This window comes from Carettochelys insculpta, chromosome 6 (genome assembly GCF_033958435.1).
Source record: "Carettochelys insculpta isolate YL-2023 chromosome 6, ASM3395843v1, whole genome shotgun sequence".
Taxonomy (NCBI): domain Eukaryota; kingdom Metazoa; phylum Chordata; order Testudines; family Carettochelyidae; genus Carettochelys; species Carettochelys insculpta.
The window spans coordinates 16,018,341-16,036,979 of record NC_134142.1 but is presented as its reverse complement, the minus strand read 5'-3'; the positions used below and the strand labels follow the sequence as shown (position 1 = coordinate 16,036,979).

At 43.5% G+C, this 18,639-nt stretch overlaps 1 protein-coding gene across 5 annotated transcripts in view; it reads left to right on the top strand.

Annotated features, from left to right (window-relative positions):
* PPP2R5E (protein phosphatase 2 regulatory subunit B'epsilon) overlaps positions 1-18,639 on the top strand; it is a 103,711-nt gene that overhangs the window by 64,040 nt on the left and 21,032 nt on the right. For all 5 annotated transcript variants that reach the window (XM_074996326.1, XM_074996329.1, XM_074996328.1 and 2 more), the window contains exons 4-5: positions 6,864-6,965; positions 9,213-9,305. In XM_074996326.1, the coding sequence (XP_074852427.1) occupies positions 6,864-6,965; positions 9,213-9,305 (195 nt within the window). The remainder of the gene's footprint in view (positions 1-6,863; positions 6,966-9,212; positions 9,306-18,639) is intronic.

Sequence of the window (18,639 nt, the reverse complement as noted above, 5' to 3'; positions counted from 1 at the left end):
AACTGTTTCTATTTGAAAAGAGAAAGGGCTGGAGAAAATTTCAGCTAAATTCAAAATCTTGAATTTCTGTCAGAGGTGCCCATTCTTTCCTTTGCAAGTTCTAACACTCTTCCCCCAAAATGGCCACAGTGTTTATGCTTTAACCCAAGATCGCTAATATACAACCTTTTATTGACTGAGTAATGAAACTCTGTTGTGATATTTGGCTTTTAGAACAAAATGTTCATTTACTACCTAACTCCTTCAATGCAAAATTTGTCTATAGTGCACTAGGTATCTTCTTAAATTTTTCTTGAACAACAGGCAGTCTTGTGGCACCTTACAGACTAACAGATATTTTGGAGCATAAGCTTTCATGGGTGCCACAAGACTGCTTGTTGTTCTCGAAGCTACAGACTAACATGGCTACCTCTCTGATACTAAATTTTTCTATCATTGCAAATTAAGTGCAATGAAATAATTAACTGTATAGGCAAAATTAAACTCAGATCAGGACTATTTTGATAGTCCTTGCCAAAAGGCTACTGACCAGCATAGGGGCAGACGGAAATCTGGTGTTCAATTATTTTGTGATGTTTTTAGTTATTTATTACCAAACACTATGTCCCGAAAACCAGATGCTGGTCTGCTTCTGTGATATAAATCTTAAATGATTCTGTTGACTTTACTCTGGGTGTATACTCACTGAAAGGAGATCAGAATATGGTTAGTGAATGTGACAGAAGTGAGAAGAGTGGTAAATAAAGGTAACCTTACTTAAAGCTAACCTCCAGATCCTTAGCAAACAAGGCAGCAGTTGAGGGCCCCGTTTTAGGCGTAGGTGTTGCCAGTCAGACTTAGCATAGTAGTTAATTTCTTCATTTGAATTGGTAGGGAACCCTGACCTCAAAATTCAGCTCCAAATCTAAATTTTCTCAAATGTAACGGCTGATTGTTGAACCAACATGCATATTGCCAGTCTGTACCTCTTTGGTGTAAACATTTTTGTGTGTTTTCTCTGTAGTGGTTTTTTTTTTTTTTTTGGGAAAAATCAGATTAGATTTACACAATAAAAAATTTAAATACATAAAATAATGCAATTTTCCAATAAAGGATAGCGGCAAATTTTAACATACCAAAATCATTGCCTGAAAGATCCAGTGATTACATTACAAGAGTACACTGAGGGCTGTGTCTACACTTGCATTCCTCTTTCGAAATGCAAATTACGTAAACTGTAAATGCAAATGAGGTGCAGATTTGTACACCTGGCACTTCATTTGCATATTATTTCGAAAAATGAAAACCAGTGTAGGATTCTTTCGAAGATGGGGTTTAATTTTACAAGAGCAGTGTCTACACTGGTTTTCTTCTTTCGAAAGAAGCTCTTTTGAAATAAGAATAGGCAAATGAGGTGCCAGATACGCAAATCTGCACCTCATTTGCACTTTCAGTTTTACTCATTTGCATACCTCTTTCAAAAGAGGAACGCCAGTGTAGACACAGCCTGAGTGTTTTGAAATCATATAGAACTCCTGTGTTCTTGAACTCTGTTCTGTACCTAAAGGTCAGTTTGTAATGGAGGTCCTTGCACAGCTTTGATCAAGTACGAAGTTACCCAAGGCATTTATGAGATAATGAAATTTACAGAAAACATAAAGTATTAAGTTGAAGAAATAATTTTCAATTTCCTCCCAACAATTGTGAGGAGGTGTTGGTAGTAGAAGCAAGAAAATAAAAAAAGTGTTCACACAGAACCTAAAGCTTTCACTCATTTTATTTGTTTTAAATATGGACAGCAAATGGATAAGTTTCAATAGTTTAGCTGTTTTAACAGTTCTAATAGTTTTAGTATTAGTTGCAAAGGGGAACCACTTCTCTTACCTCCTATACTCAGTGTGGATGCTAGATTATGCCAATACCTTGGTCTTCAAACTCTCTTTTTTCTGATCATAATCCTTCTTAGTCAGTCAGTGATTCCGTCACTGCCGTGGGGAAGCTCTCATTGTGGCAAATATGTGATGATCTTGTCCCCCAGATGTATCTGAAAAGGGTGGGAACAGTATCTCCACAATAGGATGACCATCCATCCTGTTTTTTTCCCAAAAAACCCCATAATTAAGGACCTAGTGGATTTAGACGCATGTGGCACTCAGCCTTCACTTGGATTTTATACTATGTGCTTATTCAGAATTTTTTTTTAAATAAGTTTACAATATTCAGCTGTCAGTGTTGGCTTTTAACTAGTTGTGTCTTAAGCCCTTTTCTTCGCACTTCTTGGTCCAGGAATCAGTGCAGAAAAATGCATTGATACTTGTTTTGCCCTGTAAAAGGTCCAGGCCTGTATGCATGGGATCAGCGTTCCCTGTAAGCTAAGTGCTTGGGCAGCCACCCAGGAGAGATTCAAGGGCTGAGATTAGCAGAGCACCCATAGGTGGCAGCATATTTTTCTACTAGTAGTGTACATCTCCATAAGCTTGGTGCACCTAAAAAAGTATTTCACCCGTGGATGGAAAAAAAGTAGAGGGAACCCTGCATGTAACTTGAGCTTACTTTTTTTCCCTTCAGATCAGACCCTCATATCTAGATTTTGATCTGAAATCTATTGGTTTCTCAATTAACGTATGGTTATTTTGAACTAGTTAACACTTGTTGCTTACTGGTAATGGAAAGCAATGTGCACTCAGTCTTGCTCAGTCTCTTTCCAGTTGCTAGTTAATTTGAGTTGTGAGAATAGATTTCTCTTTCAAAAATGTGAATTTTGCACCAACATATTGTTTTATGCCTTCAAGTTCTGTCTTTTACTTGTCTTCATCACATCAGGTACTAAAGAATAACAACAGAGAGGTAGCTGTGTTAGTCTGTATTCTAACAAAACAAAACAGCAAAGTAACACGTCAAAGACTGGACTAATAAGGCAGTGAATATTTTTTTTTTCTGTAACCTGTTCATTACTTCCATGTACTCTAAATGGATTGTAATTCTTCAGTACAAGTGTTGCATACAATATTAAAACTGTGCAGGTGCTTTGTCAACAATGTTCAGTAAGAAGTTTCCTAGTGGTGTATACTTTGCCTGCAAATGTGGCTATATAATGGAAATACTCATACAACTTTATGCACAACTTTCATAAATTTATGAACAATAAAGATTTCATCTTACACACAACTTTCATAAATGAATTAATTGCTTTGACTAGATATATAAAGTGTGATGTGAGCATGTTTTGAATAATGAAGAATGCAACAAACTCGAGTTCTTGATCACTCTTTGGAAGCTTATTTATAGTGCATGTAGCCACAATACTAAATATCTTAATTTTAAGTAAAATAGTCGGACATTAAGTATATATTAAACCCTATAATCCATGAATTGTAAATTGTTTTGCCTTTAACAACTGCATGTTAATAAGGAAATGCTACCGTGTCAGAACAGAAAAAGTTTATTGATCTAATGTCTACAGAAATCTTTGTTGTTGTTGCTGTTGGTTTAAAAAAAAAAAAAAAAAAAAAAAGACAGACAGGTTCAGCTTCACCTGGCCCGGCACCCTTGGGACCTGACTGAACCAAAATGTGGGAGTTTGCCAAAGCAGTGGAGATCAGTTCCAGCCCTCCAACTGCTGGTCCCCTAGCCCAGCTCTGCTCCCAACCCCACTGCTGGCTGCCAGAGTGGCTCAACTCCTGACCGCACTTGTGACCATTGGACCTGCTCTGTTCCTGGACACCAGATGGGCTCTGCTCCCAATCCTGACCAAACTCTAGCCACTTGCCACCCAGCTGCAAAATCCACTCTGCTCCCAGCCCTAGCCAGACTCTCAGCCAGCTCTCACTCCAAGATGCTGGGGTTCACTGGCCTGGCAATACCTGTGGTCTAGCAGTACCATGGATGTTGCTGGACCAGAGAAGTTCAACCTGTACTTATACAAAGAAAAGGGAGCTGATCCCTCTAAATAAGTTATATAATTTTTAACTTCTTGGGTCAGACAAATGGTCTACCTTGCCTTTCAATAGTAGCTGATACCAGATGCTTCAGCAGGAGTATTCAGAAGAGGACAATTTATTGAGTGACCTGTTCATCCTCAGCTTCTGGTAGCCCAAGGTTTAGGGTCATCCAGAGCATGTGGTTATATCCCTGATGTTGGCTAATAGCCGTTAATGAATCTGTCACCCATGAATTTAACTAATTATTTTTGAACCCTTAGTTTAAAATAGAACTTGAGTTTATGATGTTGACTAAAATGATGGGCTGACTTCATCCCATTCATTGAAGTCAGTGGAGTTACACTGGTTGGTTCCATGCATTTAGGTCACAAATTTGTTACTAGTTCAATAAAAATGACATGGATCAAGCACCTCATTGATTACTTTTTTTTAAAATTTGTAATGTATCATTTAATCAAAGAAGTGGGTAAGGACAAATCAGCTACTCTCATTGTATACTAGATCTCATGAGTCTAATTAAAACCTAATATCCTATTTCAGTTTGTATCTGTTTGCAAGTCTTTGTCTGAATACAGAGAATTAGCATTCTCTAAAAAGAACTGTGACATGACAAAATGCATTCAAGCAATGTTCTTTCAAATATAAGACTAATGAACTGTCTGTTGGCCAGAAGAGAAATTAAACTGAGTACTGTCAGTGTATCAATGGAAACAGTAATATAATAATGCTAGCTTCAAAATGGCAATTTTGAGAAGCAACATGGACCAGCTTCTGATGTTTCCTGTTCCTTATTGCAGCTCTAACTCTTGCAGACTTGAATTATTTATCAGAATCTCCAGTAGGCCTTTGTCTTGCACTAAATTATAACTGTTATTGTAAAGTTTTTAAAATAATTATACTTAATGAGTTCTTGCTTTCTTGGATCTGAAGATGAATTTGATCAACTAAAATATAGATTAAATTTGCAAAGAATTTTGCTTATTTTATACAAATGAACTTACAGAAGAATTAGCTATAGCTGTTGACTGTTTGTTTTGATTTTCTCTCATGCCATTCTGGTCCAATTGCCCGAAGGCTGGGATTTTTCAAATCTAAGTATTAATTAAAAATGCGTAAGAGTATAGTATTGCAGTGTCCCAAATGGCCAGCACCCAGGCACCAGGAAGTAAATTTCTCCCTTTTTCCGACCTCGGATATTTATCTTCTTTCTAGCTGTGTGATTGTGTCTGATGTTAGATACAGCAGAGAGAGGGAAATCTTTCTGGGAGGACAGGTCTGTGATGCATGTCTTCCTGCTTACTTGGAATATCGATTTATGATACAGGTGAGACTAGAAAGTGTGTCTTGGAGGATCTTGAAAGTAAACAGTACTTAAAAACCAATAACCCTTCTGTTTCTCCAAAACACACAATCCTTTAAATTCCAGAAGCTCATATGGAGAATGACTCATGGTGTAAATGCTAGTAACCAGTTAATCAAGAGTACACCTTATGGTCCATTGAATCCAATGTTTACTATCGTATAACAGGATGTACACTACTGACTGCCACATCTGTCAGCATAGAGTGCCATGTGACGAGAAGCAGAGATTTGCTTATATCATATAATCTTCAGTAAAAGTTCGCGTGCTTCAGTATTACTGTAGCAAAACACACCCTCATGTGGTGAAAAGAAGAAAGTACAAACAAACCCACCTGTTTCCTCTGCTTCACACTTGCACTCACTCACTGCTTAGTTTATCCTTGTCCCTCTGTTGTTATTGATGTTCCTTTTTTTCTTCTCCTTTATCCTGTTTGCAGTGTGTTTCTCCTTGTCTTGCACCGTTCCAGCCTTCCTTTTTTTCCTTTATTACACCTTCTTTTCTTTTCCAGTAGTTAAATCTTCTACTAGCACCTCTTTTAATTTGTAAATTGAAGTGTAGCTCATGCTGCTTTTAACAACATAAATTGTTTTTATGCTTTTGACATTAAAGTAACTCTGCAATTACCAGTATGCTGGAAAATACAACATGCAGATCTACTTTTGATACTGTCTTCTGATTTATCACAGGTTACCAAATTACAAGAGTAAAAGGCTAGGTACAGAGACAAGAATGTTGAAGAAATATTCGTTGTTTATCTCAAAACCTTCAACACTACCTCTACTTAGTTTATCCATGCGACCTGAAACCTTGGAAGGGACCAATGGGAGTTGTGTATAGATTGGATCAGGAGATTGCATGCTACTGTTCTCAGCCTCTTCATAACCCAGTTAGGTTTGGGATGAACACCAAAAAAAGGGGTGAAGTTTGCAATTTATCCTAGGTACAGTACTAAGCTATACATCACATTCAATATTGTAATGAATCCAAACAAGCATTTGCTTCAACTGAAAATCCTTTCAATACTGCTGTGAACCTCTGTTAGCCAGGCAGTCTCACCAAGTACTTCTAATTAGGATTAAATAGAATAAAACATCCATGAAATAAAATATATAAGCGAGAGGTATATAGTATTTATTGCTCCCAATTTGTGCAAAATACAAAACTAAGTACAAAGTTCTCAGAGACACTAAAACTATACCAAGTGCTGACGGGAGATGTCCTGGTGCATTCCACTAATATTCTCTGAGTGAAGGAAAACATCAAGTTTATAAACAAAGCCTCATGTTTCAACACCTGTGCATTCATATTGATACCTATATCTTACTCCTTTCAGATTAATGCCCCTGTTTGAATTTTGCTCAGCTGGGCTGGGAGTAAGGATATGAAGGACTCTTCAGTGAAGAAGTAGAGGCAATCACTGAAATGGCAGCCTGTGAGGTTCTCTTGGAACACCATTGTGAAGAATGGACAAAGTGGGAAATGCCTATCTACCTGTCCGTCAATTGAGAGCGCTCTCTGTCTGGAAATGACCATGTTATTTCAGAAGCAGCTCTTGATGTTCTTCTCTTTTGCTTTTTTAGGTATCTTGCAATATATTTAGAACTCTTCCACCTAGTGACAGCAATGAATTTGATCCAGAAGAAGATGAGCCCACCCTTGAGGCATCATGGCCACATTTACAGGTATTAATATTCAGTAATTTTATCTGAGAATGAATTGGTGTCACTGTGTGATATTTCCCTAGACTATCTGTTAATCTATGAATTGGATTTGAATTGGTTCATAAGATATGATAATAGACATGATATACCTTCCTAACACGACTCTTCACTACAGCTGGAGTGCCTATGAAGATAAAAGAGTACTTTGTGATGTGTTCAGTGCACTCTGGGTCAAGTCAGGGACTTAAATTCAGCTCAGAACTGTGAGAGGCTCTTTCCTTCACTGCATTAAAAATTCTTGTGGGAAATGGCATCTGTTCTGCTCTTGTATATAGTACTTCCTAGCAGCTACAGCTGGAGCATTGGCATGAAACTAATGTCATCCTGGTCAGTTTTGCTTTACTGGACCGTGAGATAATTGCTGCTGTGCAAAAGAAGCACAAATGAGCACTTACTGCTATTCAGGAGGATGAAAGTTAATTTAAATGTTTGTCTCCTTCCCTTTTCCCTCTCACTACTCATGCCCTTGATGCCTACAAGAGTAAACTTCCTAACTTCCTTGTCTTCAAGAACTTGTAGCAGAGCATGCGTTCTCTGCTATACATCCTACCTGTGCGACGTATTAAATATGCCTTCAAATATCAATGCCAAGTATCTTTAACCTAGAGGAAAACAAATGCATTTCATAGAGGGTCAGAAGCTGCAGAAACTACTGGCCCACGTTCAGCAATAGCAGAAGGAGGTCTAGCTTTCACTGATATCAGTAGGGTCTATGTTCTCTTATGCCACAGGTTAATTGGGATTTCCCCTCTCCAATTTAGAACATTAGAGTCCAAGCTCCAGAGAGAGAGGGGAATCTGGGAGTTGCTGTGAGTACAAGGGCAGGATTGATCTCTATCTAGAGTAAGGCACTGACTTTTAACTTTTATATAAGGTTTCAGCTCTGCCTGTGAGAGATTTGATAAGTTGCACAATGTTCTTGCAGAATTTGGAAGCTGCTTCCTTTTCCCTTTGTAATATTTTTGTAAAATTTAAGCGTATTAAATGCTTTGGGGTGCTGGGTGCTGTCCAAGCCGAACAAAAAACAGTTCAGGCTGCAAAGAAATTGCAATCTCCGTATAAGGCTAGACAACAGATACAGACGTGGCAGAATACAAGGAGACAATGGGAAAATATTGATCTGCCTCTAGGTAGGGGAGCAGTTACTGGATTTTCTTGGTAATAAAACTAGCTTCATTCTTTCTCTGGGTGCTGATAGAACTGCATTCCTCTTGCACTGCTGTTGAATGTAGAGTTACTTATGTGCTTATGTATAGTTCTTGCACTTCTACTTCCCCCTAATCTCCTCCCCCTCCCCATGCTGTTTCTTTTTAGAAGAATTTACAAGAAATCACTGCCTCTCAGTAAGGCAAAACAGCCACAATATCATGTTGTTATAGGGGACTTTACATGGACTCTGCATTCCTTTTAAATTTATTTTTAGTTTGTCTTTTCCCTCAACACCAATATGCAAAAACTGGAAGGGAGCTACTTTTAAAATGGTTGGTCTCATAGGAAAAGTCTGACTGGGGAGAACTGACAGCAGCCTACAACTCTTTTTGCCTACTGGTGGGTCATGCAGCTCTCCTAAGAGGGCTAGATAATATTTATAATAATAACTTTGTTTCCCTTTACTTTGATATATTCATTTATATGATATCTGAACAGATCTGTTAGGTTACAGTCTCTTCTGAGTTATGTAGGCAGAGATGGACTTTTGTCAGAGCAAGCATCTCCAGCCCCTGATTAAATCCCATTCTGTATTAGTCTGCAGTGTTTCAATCTATAGCAGAATGTTAAAGTGAACAGTATCCAAGTACATTTAACAGTATCCATAGTGTTTCACCAGCCCTCTTGAAATCATGATGGCCTTATCTTTTTATGATTTCAGGAGTCTAGAGGACAGTGAGAATATGCTTGTCAATTATTCCAGAAAGTTATACAAGCCAATGAACAAACATGACAAGACAGTGTTGCCTGTTCTTAGTAGGAGTCAAGATGAAATTCCTCTGACCTTAGTGTCAAATGAGCAAGATTAACATATTACAATCATGTACCTAATTCTAGTGCTGATGTGACATCTTAATAAATTAAAATCCATAAGATCTTTCGAAACATAGGCGGTTTCTTTTCTTGTGTGTTAGAGGAGAAAAAGCTCTGAAGCTTTTCAAATAAAAATAGAATAAAATCATAGACTAAACTGAGATTTTTTTTTTTTGTTTCTTGCAGCTTGTATATGAATTTTTCATACGATTTTTGGAGAGCCAAGAATTCCAGCCTAGCATTGCCAAAAAGTACATAGATCAAAAATTTGTATTACAGGTAAGCAGGCTTATTTTCTTTAAAATTATCAGCATGCTTTTGACACTTAATATTTATTTTTGTCCTTCTAAAACCATGTTATTTAAAAGCAGATTGTGTAGGTCTTTTGCCCTTCCATATTAACATGTAAGTACAAATAAGAGATTCAGATTGTCAGAGGGGAAGAATATTCTTCCATTGCAGAAGTTCAGGCTTGATGATCAGAATGGTGTGTTCTGGAATGAGACCATCTAGCCATCCATCCTTGAATTTTGTCTCCACTTTTTTTGCTAACTCACTTAAGAAGTTAGACTTACAAGTTGTATAAATCATTTGAAATTATGACAGTTTAAATGTTTGGCTATAGAGTGCAAAAACCTTAATAGTGTTCATAGAGAGTTAAAGTAGAAAGCAGTGGTTTATATCAGAAATTTGGCTGGCTTGAACATTATTAAGATATCACTTTTTTTTGAAAAAATGGAAGTATTTTCTCTGCCTGGCTCAGTAGGTATTTGAGAGCTGACAGAAAGGGCAAAAGTTCATTACAGCTCTTGGAAAGGTTTTGCTTACTGTAAACACTGATGCTATTGTAGTTTTGGTGGAAATAAAACTAAAGGCTGCATTAAGTTAAGATCTGTTAGAAGCTCAGAAAAAGAAGCATCAAAAAAAGGGTGGAAAAAAAGTAAATTGTCAAAAGAATGGAAGTTTTATCTCCATGATGTGGTTGCCACCAGCATTACTTAACTGGGGAGGCTTTTAATATCGGGAATGATCAACATTGTGGAGTCCTGCACCAAGCTTCTTGTTTTCCCAATGTACAGGCTGGTTTCCCTGTGTGTTCTGCTGCATAGCTGGCAGCGTCTGTAGTGAGGAACTAGCTTTCTTCCACACCTCAGCAAAGCGCTGCATAATATAGAACAAGACAAATCAAAGGAAACTTTTTCTCAGAAAAAAGAAAGGAAGAAGACCTGAAAGTACAATTCTTTGCTTCCTCCCTGCAGCTTTCAGCAGCAGGTCCATTTTATCTTCCATGCTTCTCTTCCCAGCTATGGACTTGTATGGAACCTGTGAATAAAAACAAAAAGAGAATGTCTAGGAGGACCAGGACAAGAGGGGAGATACTTTGCCTTTCTCAGAACCTGTTTCCTATACATTTTCTTCATGAGCAAATCTTGCATCCATGATCCACAACCTGAGAAGCTTTTTTACAGAATACTTCCTAAGACAGCCCTTCCTTCCCCGCAACCTCCTCCATAGTCTCCTCCACCAAAGGGGCAAAAAAATCAACCTTCTTCATTTCTTCCCTTCATCTCAGGTAGCAAGAAGAGTCTCCTGGAGAAAACAATAATTTTTGTTGTGGTGAATCATAGAATCATAGAAGAGTAGGACTGGAAGGGACCTCGAGAGGCCATCGAGTCCAGCCCCCTGCCCTCATGGCAGGACCAAGCACTTTCTAGACCATCCCTGAAAGCCATCTATCTAACCTCTTCTTAAATATCTCCAGTGATGGAGATTCTACCACCTCCCTTGGCAATTCGTTCCAGTGTTTGATCACCTTGACAGTTAAGAACTTTTTCCTAATGTCCAACTTGAATCTCCCCTGCTACAATTTAAGTCCATTGCCTCTTGTTCTATCCTCAGAGGCAAGGAAGAACAAGTTCCCTCCCTCTGCCTTATGACACCCTTTTAGATACCTGAAAACTGCTATCATGTCTCCCCCTCAATCTTCTCTTTTCCAAACTAAACAAGCCATTTCTTTTAGCCTTTCTTCATAGGTCATGTTCTCTAGACCTTTGATCACTCTCGTTGCTCTCCTCTGGACCTGCTCCAATTTCTCCACATCCTTCCTGAACTGCAGTGCCCAGAACTGGACACAATACTCCAGCTGAGGCCTAACCAGCACAGAGTAGAGCAGGAGAATGACTTCTCGTGTTTTGTTCGCAACACACCTGTTAATGCATCCTAGAATCATGTTTGCTTTTTTTGCAACAGCATCACACTGTTGACTCATATTTAGCTTGTGGTCCACTATAACCCCTACATCCCTTTCTGCTGTACTCAGTCCCTTGCCCATTCATTAGCAAATCCTAAGAAGCTGACTTAGACCGACTGGGTTGTTGGCGGTAATTTAAATCCCATATGGGAACAAAATTTGACCATTATCTTCAGAAACTGTCAAAGGAGGAGGTGGGCCTCTGCTTTCTGTCCTCCAGTGTAATGCCTCTGTACTGATTCTGTCTTTCTGGGTAATGAAGGAAATGTGATTCCCTTGATTTTATGTCCATCCTGCCAAAGAACCTCCTTAGAATCACACGTCGGAGGTCACCCAGATATCCATAACTTCTGATCATCTCACTCAAAGGTAAATTCAGCAGTGGTTTCCTAATTAATGGACCTGTCTAAGGAGTTCAGTATGTTGCTCTTCATGGCCCTCTGAAAAGTCAAAGAGGTGACTAAACAATTCTTTGAGCTAGAGGCCAATCAGGTCAATCCTGCAACATCTGGCTCATCTGCCTAGGGTGGCCATTCAATGCCTTGGGGAGATCCAAGAAAACAAGTTCTTCTTCGAGTGGTCCCCGTGGGTGCTCCACAATAGGTGTCGGGCTCGCCCAGCGCTGCAGATCGGAATTCTTCTAGCAGTTTCTATTGGATCGCGCATGTGCCGATGCGCGCCGCTCCCTTGCGCGCCCTCGGTCATGTGCGCGATCCTGTCCCCGCCAGTTCCTTCTCAACCGCCATCGGCTGCAGACGGAATCTGCTCCGGCTAAAGCCTGAGACAGAGAAGATAGTTGTTTTTATGTGTTAGTTCGTTGTTTGTCACTATTATTAAAAAAAAAAAAAAAAAAAGAGAAGAGCATATTGAATAGCAGAGAGAAGAGGAACGAAGGAGAGAGGGGTGGATAATAGGCTGGTAAGCCGTCCGCTGCCCTGAAGGCCGTGAATGTTATTTTGGGTTAGAAAGCACTGATTAGTGGCTAAGTACCCTATTAACAGTAAAGACTCACCGCGATTGCTTCCTCGGGGTTTAAGAAGTGTGAGTCATGCCGCTAGGCTATGCCGGCCCCAGATGGGCATAGTGAATGCATTCGTTGCCTGGGGCAGTCTCATGTTACCCAGAAGTGTTCCCACTGCGCTAAGCTTACAGCCAGGGCCAGGAAGGACAGAGAAATGAGGCTCAAAATGATCTTGTTTGATAAGGTCCTCCAGCCTGAGCCGCTGGAGAAGCTTCACACAGAAGGGCCCTCTGGGTCGCATAAAAGGAAGGCAGCCTCTTTGACCCCCTCTGTGCAAAAGAGGAGGAAACTCTCCCCAGCGCTATCCTTGCCGGCGGTCCCAGTGAGCAGGACGGGCGGAACGCAGAGCCCCCAGGTGTGAGCTGATGAAAGCGGCAGGGCAGCAGCGCACGTGGCCGAGGCCGGGCCACTGACTATACAACAGGTGGCACGGAAGGCACTGCGAGCGCCAGTGCGGCAAGCGCCAGAATCAGTGGCACCGCCGCAAGCGGCACCAGCTCCTGCGGCGCCGACAGCGCAGGGGCACCCAGCACGGGGCCTACCGGCGCCAGCGGAAGCTACCCGCGCGGCACCACTGTTGACGGTGCCAAGCGCGGCGCCGACAACGGGGCTGAGATCCCCGGCACGGGAGGGGGCGGCGCCCACCCTGCAGGGGAGGGGCAAGGCTAGAGCTAAAACCCGGCACCTTAGTTCATCTCCAGGCGGGGCTGTGATGCCCTTATCACCCAGCCCCACTCCCGAGATAGACATGCCGCACTGCCGGGCGGCAACTCCACCGGCTTATTTCGGGCCGCCCTCTCCATTCCTCCAACCAATTTCACCATGGCTCAGGCCACCTTCACCATTTTTGGGCATGGATCCCCTTGAGTACTATCACAAACCAGCTTCACCACTATCAGTGTCGTCACGGAGATCCCGCTCTCCCAGACATCATGGGTACACTCCCCGATCATGGTCCAGGTCTCCATCACCAGGCCCTTGCCCATGTTGCCATGGTCGTCGTCATCATGCTGAACACAGACACCGCAGGTCTAGATCCAGGGGCAGGTCCTCTCCTACTACTCGTAAATACTCCCGTGTACACTCTCTCGCTCTGGGACGGGAACGCAGTTGTCCCAGGGGGAATTAGGTCCAGAGTCCCAAGACTTCCCTTCACAGCCCACCAGGGAGCAAGTATACCACTGAACTCGGGAGCCAGAGGATTTGGGGGAGGCTTACCGCAGCGGTTCCTCCTCATCCTCCCCAGATGAGGCCATTGCCCCGGGGATGTCTCCCCTCCGGATGACCTTAAACAATTCCAAGAGCTGTTCAAAAGAGTAGCATTCACGCAGGACATTCAAATAGCAGAGATGCAGGAGAAGCACCATAAACTCCTGAAAAATTTGAGACCCCCGGCTTCATCTAAAATCACTATCCCACTGGACAAAGCCATTATGGAGTCAGCCACTAACATATGGCAGACTCTGGCGTCTATTCTGCCTACGCACAGAAGGGCAGCTAAGAAATACTTCGTCCCAGCCAAGGGCATGGAGTTCTTGTTTAGCCACCCACAACCCAATTCTTTGGTGGTCGAATCATCCCAGCAGAGGTCGAAGACGTCTCAGTACAAATCAGGGGGGTCGGATAAAGATCCTAAGAAATTAGAGCTGTTCGGCAGGAAGGTATACTCCTCCTCTACCCTATTATTGAGAATGGCAAATTACGCGGCACGTTTATCAAACCGTAACTTTGACAATTACTCTAGACTCACTCCTCTCATGGATTCACTTCCGGAGGACAAAAAACCAGTGTTAAAGGCGATTGTCCAAGAGGGCTACGCAGCATTGCGGACGGGAGTCCAGATTGCCCTGGACATGGCGGGCGGACACAGCAGCACGTTCAACAGCCACAGCAGTGGTAATGCGTAGGGAATCCTGGCTCCAGACGTCCGGTATCCCCAGAGACCTGCAGGCGAAGATCGTGGATCTTCCTTTTAACAAGCAAAAGCTGTTTGCGGACTCACCCGACTTGGTCCTCCACTCCAGAAAAGACTCGAGGGCCACACTTAAGACCTTGAGTATTTATACTCCCCCATACAAGAAAAAGAAATTCTATCCTCAGCAAAGACGCTACACTTACCAACCACAGCGCGTGCAATATCAGCGAGGCTATGACCAAGGGCACCATCAACAGCAGCAGCAGTACAGGGCACCCAGGCAATGTTCTCGACAAAGCCGTACACCCTCGGGGCAAGCCCAGAAACAGCAAGTTTGACGGGTATGTTGAGGACTGCACTATCAACACCATCGCTCAATGCCATTCTCATCTCATGTTCCATCATCGCCTCAAACCGTTCCACTCCCAATGGCAAAAGATCACAACAGACAAATGGGTGCTAGAAATTATAGCCACGGGTTACACGATCCCCTTCCAGTCACTTCCACTGACGAAACCTCCCATCCGGCCTCATCTCAGGGACGCTGCCCACGAGGCGAGGCTGAAGCAGGAGGCAGATCACCTCATGTTCATAGGGGCGGTGGAAAGAGTGCTGGAACAATTCCAAGGGAAAGGATTTTACTCACGCTACTTCCTAACGGAGAAGAAAACAGGACACTGGAGGCCGATTTTGGATCTACGGAGCCTCAACCGTTACTTGCGCAAGCAGTGCTTTTCGGATGATTACAGTTGCCTCCATACTTACGGCACTGGATGATGGAGACTGGTTTGCAGCCCTCGACTTACAAGACGCTTACTTTCATATAACAATCCACCCGGCACACAGACGCTTCCTCTGCTTCATGGTTGGCGGGGAACATTTCCAGTACAGGGTTCTTCCATTCGGCCTATCCTCAGCACCCAGAGTCTTTACCAAAACCCTGGCAGTGGTATCAGCCTACCTGCACAGACAGGGGGTGTTCATTTTTCCATATTTGGATGACTGCCTACTGAAAGGGGCCTCAAAGGCAGATGTCCTACGGATGATAGGCATCACCGCGAACACGTTTACTTTGCTGGGCCTAGTTATCAACCTCGCCGAGTCAAAGACTGAACCCACACAAGATATAGAGTTCATAGGGGCACACACAAACTCTATCGCATCAAGAGTATACCTGCCTGACGCCTGCTTCCGCGCCATCAACTCCCTGGTGCAAGTCATGATGTACAGCCCTGCAGTGCTGGTCCTAACGTGCCTGCAACTGTTGGGGCACGTGGCGGCCACCAGGTTTGTGGTACAGAATGCCAGGTTACACATGCGAAGCCTGCAGCATTGGCTGGCGAGTGTTTACAAACCGGCATCCCACACTGTCCACAGGGTAGTGTCACCCACGACGGAGGTGCGCAGATTGCTAGCGTGGTGGGAAAATCCCAAGAACCTGCTAGTGGGGGTGCCCTTCCACCAACCACAAATTTCTATTTTTCTTACAACCGATGCCTCCCACATAAGATGGGGAGCGCACATTGGCAGCAAGGTGACACAAGGGCTATGGTCCCCTGCGAAACAGACACTGCACATAAACATACTGGAGCTCAGAGCAGTGTTCAATGTGTGCAGACATTTTCGGGAATACCTGCACGGCAAAGTAGTTGGGATCAATACCGACAATACCTCCACTGTGTTCTACATCAATCGACGAGGAGGGGCACAATCCCGTGTGTTATGCGCGGAAGCAGTCTGATTTGTGGAACTGGTGCATCGCCAACAACATAATGTTGAAAGCCTCGTACTTGCTGGGCGCCCACAACGTGAAGGCAGATCAGCTGAGCGGGCACTTCGCACTCACGCACGAATGGCAGATCCGCTCCGACCTGCTACGGCGCATATTTCGTACATGGGGGTTTCCCCAAGTCTATTTGTTTGCCACCCAGTACAACAAGAAGTGTCCCCAGTACTGCTCCAGAGCAGGAATAGGGTGGGGGTCCCTGGGGGACGCATTCATGATTTCATGGAAGGGACCTCTACACGTTTTCCCCCACAACGCTTATCCACAAGGTTCTGCAGAAAGCCAGAAGGGAGAGAGCTCTCATGATACTCATAGTTCCAACTTGGGACCAGCAACAATGGTTTCCCTTACTTCTGCGCATGTCGAATCGTCCACCACTCCCCCTACCGGTGGCGCCGGACTTACTCACACAGGCTCAGGGGTCCATAGTGTACCCTCACCCTCAGGGACTACGCCTACAAGCATAGTTAATCCATGGCTCAGCGCCTTAGAGAGCACGTGTACGGAGGGAGTACGACAAGTCTTGGAGTGTAGCTGAAGGACCTCCACCAGGAGGACTTACGAACAGAAATGGACACGCTTTACAGCCTGGTGTTCTGCCAAACAGTTAGCTCCCCTTGACGTTCCTATAACTGTAATACTAGAATACCTATTGGACCTCAAATGAGATGGGCTTTCTCTATCCTCGCTAAAGGTTCACCTCGCCGCTATATGAGCTTTTCGGCATAAAGAGGAAGGGCCCACTGTATTCGCCCACCCTATCGTCACAAGGTTCTTGAAGGGGCTGGTAAACTTGTACCCCCCTCGAAAACTGCTACTGCCGTCGTGGAGTTTGGACTTGGTGCTCAGCGCGCTATCGGGACCACCCTTCGAACCATTAGCCACGGTACCCCTCCGACTCCTTACTATGAAAACACCCTTCCTTCTTTCGATTACGTCAGCCTGCAGGGTGAGCAAGCTCGCAGCAGTGATGGCAACGCCGCCCTGCACAGTATTCTCAAAGGAGGTGGTAATCTTACGGTTACACCTAGCCTTCATTCCAAAAGTTTCCTCAGAGTTCCATCTTAACGAACCAATAGTTTTACCCTCGGTTTACCTAAAGCCTCACAGCTCCAGCAAGGAGGCGCGCCTGCATCTCCTAGATGTGAGGAGGGCGTTGGCCTTTTACATAGAAAACGGAAAATGGACAGGCTTCTGGTGTCTCTCGCTCCCAGGTCAAAAGGGGAAGACCTCGCTTCCCAGAGAATTTCAAAGCACATTGTGTCCTGTATAAAAATGTGCTACGAGCTTCGAAAGACCCCTTTGCTGGCCCCGCCTAGGGCTCACTCCACCAGGGCGGTGGCGGCATCAGCAGCCTTCTTCAAGGGAATCCCGTTAAAAGACATCTGTAGAGCGGCGACCTGGTCATCCTATGACACCTTCGCCAAACATTACGCCCTGCATTGGGTGTTAGGTGAGGATACCCATCTGTCGACAGCAGTCCTCTTGGGGGCAAGCTGCACATGAATCGATTACCCACCTCCTTACTTGGGTTACTGCTAGGTAGTCACCTATTGTGGAGCACCCACAGGGACCGCTCGAAGAAGAAAGAAGTTACTCACCTGTAGTAATGATGGTTCTTCGAGATGTGTCCCCGTGGGTGCTCCACCACCCGCCCATCCTCCCCGCTTTGGATCTCTGTCTGGTGTTTTTCAGGAGCATCCGAGATGGTTGGTCAAGGAAGTGGTGGAGACAGGATCGCGCACATGACCGAGGGTGCGCAAGGGAGCGGCATGCATTGGTGCATGCGCAATCCAATAGAAACTGCTAGAAGAATTCTGATCTGCGGCGCCGGGCGAGCCTGACACCTATTGTGGAGCACCCACGGGGACACATCTCGAAGAACCGTAGTTACTACAGGTGAGTAACTTCTCTTTGCTTGCTTCAAGACTTTCCTTAGGGGATATTTGGGAATGAGTGACATGGAATAGACCACTTGATTAATTCCCTCTGGAACCCTTGGCACTGGCTACTGTTGGAAGTTAGGTTGATGGGCTAGATAGATCTTTGGTCTGACCCAGTATGGCTGTTCTTTTGAGGTTACTGTTCACAGGCTTTCCTCCTACACTTTTTTTTTCCTTCAGACCTAGTCAGATCATTGTGGAGAGAAGATGCCCTACTTTCCAGCCTAGAGAAACATTGTTTTGTACCCTTTACATGGTTCTGCCATTACCCAGCATCCCAAGTGTACTTCTCCCTGGTGCATCTTCTCTAGGATGCTCACCCTTGTCATCTTTTCATAATGTTACAATAGGGCATGAATGTTAATTATAAAAGGGTTTTGGCATCTTGTTGGCCCATGATGTCCAGCATGTTAGCCATTAGCTATATGGGGCTGGCCAGATGAGTATGGCTAGTTCACTTAAGAACTGGCTGAACACTATAGTGTAGGCCATAATGGTATGCCAAATGAAAGAATGGTAACTATTAGGAGAGGAATTTTATAAATAGGGGTGGTATACATTCGAATATTTGAGACACTACAGTAGTGCCTGTTGAGAATCGGATTGTTCTTGCCATGTGGTTAGGTGATAGACTTTTTAAATATAGCTTTTTACCTTCTTTTTTTTGTTTGGTTTTTTTTTTAACAGTAGAATGCGT